General features: G+C 71.5%; 1 protein-coding gene across 1 annotated transcript; it reads right to left on the reverse strand.

The window, feature by feature from the left end:
- Positions 1 to 36: 36 nt before the first annotated feature.
- Gja5 (gap junction protein, alpha 5, 40kDa) lies at positions 37 to 1,037 on the reverse strand. Its single transcript, XM_013037722.1, has one exon. The coding sequence runs from the start codon at positions 1,003 to 1,005 to the stop codon at positions 37 to 39; it is 969 nt and encodes a 322-aa protein (XP_012893176.1). The 5' UTR covers positions 1,006 to 1,037.
- Positions 1,038 to 1,053: the final 16 nt, after the last annotated feature.

Below are 1,053 nucleotides of genomic sequence, written 5' to 3' on the forward strand. Positions count from 1 at the left end.
GCCTTGCTGCTGGCCTTGCTGAGACGCCGCTTGTCGCTATGTGTAACCGTGCAGCGGGCGGGGTCCCGGCGAGGGGGCGTGGCCGGGCAGCCCGGGCTTCGCGCTGCCGTACCGCAGGTGGATGAAGCCTTCCGGGGGGGCGGGCTCGGGGTCCCGGCCCGGCTCGGCGGGGGGGCGGGGGGCGGTGCCGGCGGCCGGGGCGTCCGCGTCCGGTCGCGGGGGCACGACGGCGCCGCCCGGGGAGAAGGGGCCGTAGAAGTCGCCGCCGCCGCCGCCGGGGCCGCCGCGCAGGCACTGGTGGAAGTCGGGCGGCGGGGTGCAGCTCGGGCCGGGCCGGGGATCGGGGAGCCCGGCCGGGCCGGGCTTCGATCTCGCGAACCGCTTCCGGATCTTCTTCCAGCCCAGGTGGTAGAGCTCGGCCAGGCTGAGGAAGAGCGAGAGCGCGGCCACGGCCAGCATGAAGACGATGAAGACGTTCTTCTCCGTGGGCCGGGACACGTAGCAGTTGACCGGGTGGGGACACGGGCTGCGGCGGCACACGTGCAGCGTTTCCAGAAAGATCCCGTAGAGCAGGTACTGGCCCACCAGGAAGGCCACCTCCAAGGCGGTGCGCAGCACGATGGCGCATGCGTAGGTGTGCAGCAGGCTGCCCTTGAGGATGACCTTGCCGCTGGCGTCCTCCCAGCAGAGCGGCTCGGCCTTGGGGCACTGGCCGCCGCCGCCCGCGCGCTCGGCCTCGGCCTCCCGCAGCCTCCGCTTCTCCTGCCTCCGCACCGTGTGCACCGCGTGGCCCATGTACACGAGCGACGGCGTGGACACGAAGATGATCTGCAGCACCCAGTAGCGGATGTGCGAGATGGGGAACGCCTGGTCGTAGCACACGTTCTGACAGCCGGGCTGCAGGGTGTCGCAGCGGAAGTCGGCCTGCTCGTCCCCCCACGACGACTCGGCCGCCGTGCCCAGCACCAGCATGCGGAAGATGAACAGCACCGTCAGCCACACCATTGCCAATCACAGTCGAGTGCTTATGCACCTCCTCCAGGACGTCCCCAG

Source organism: Dipodomys ordii, unplaced genomic scaffold, assembly GCF_000151885.1.
Source record: "Dipodomys ordii isolate 6190 unplaced genomic scaffold, Dord_2.0 Scaffold1000046863, whole genome shotgun sequence".
NCBI classification, from domain to species: Eukaryota; Metazoa; Chordata; class Mammalia; order Rodentia; family Heteromyidae; genus Dipodomys; species Dipodomys ordii.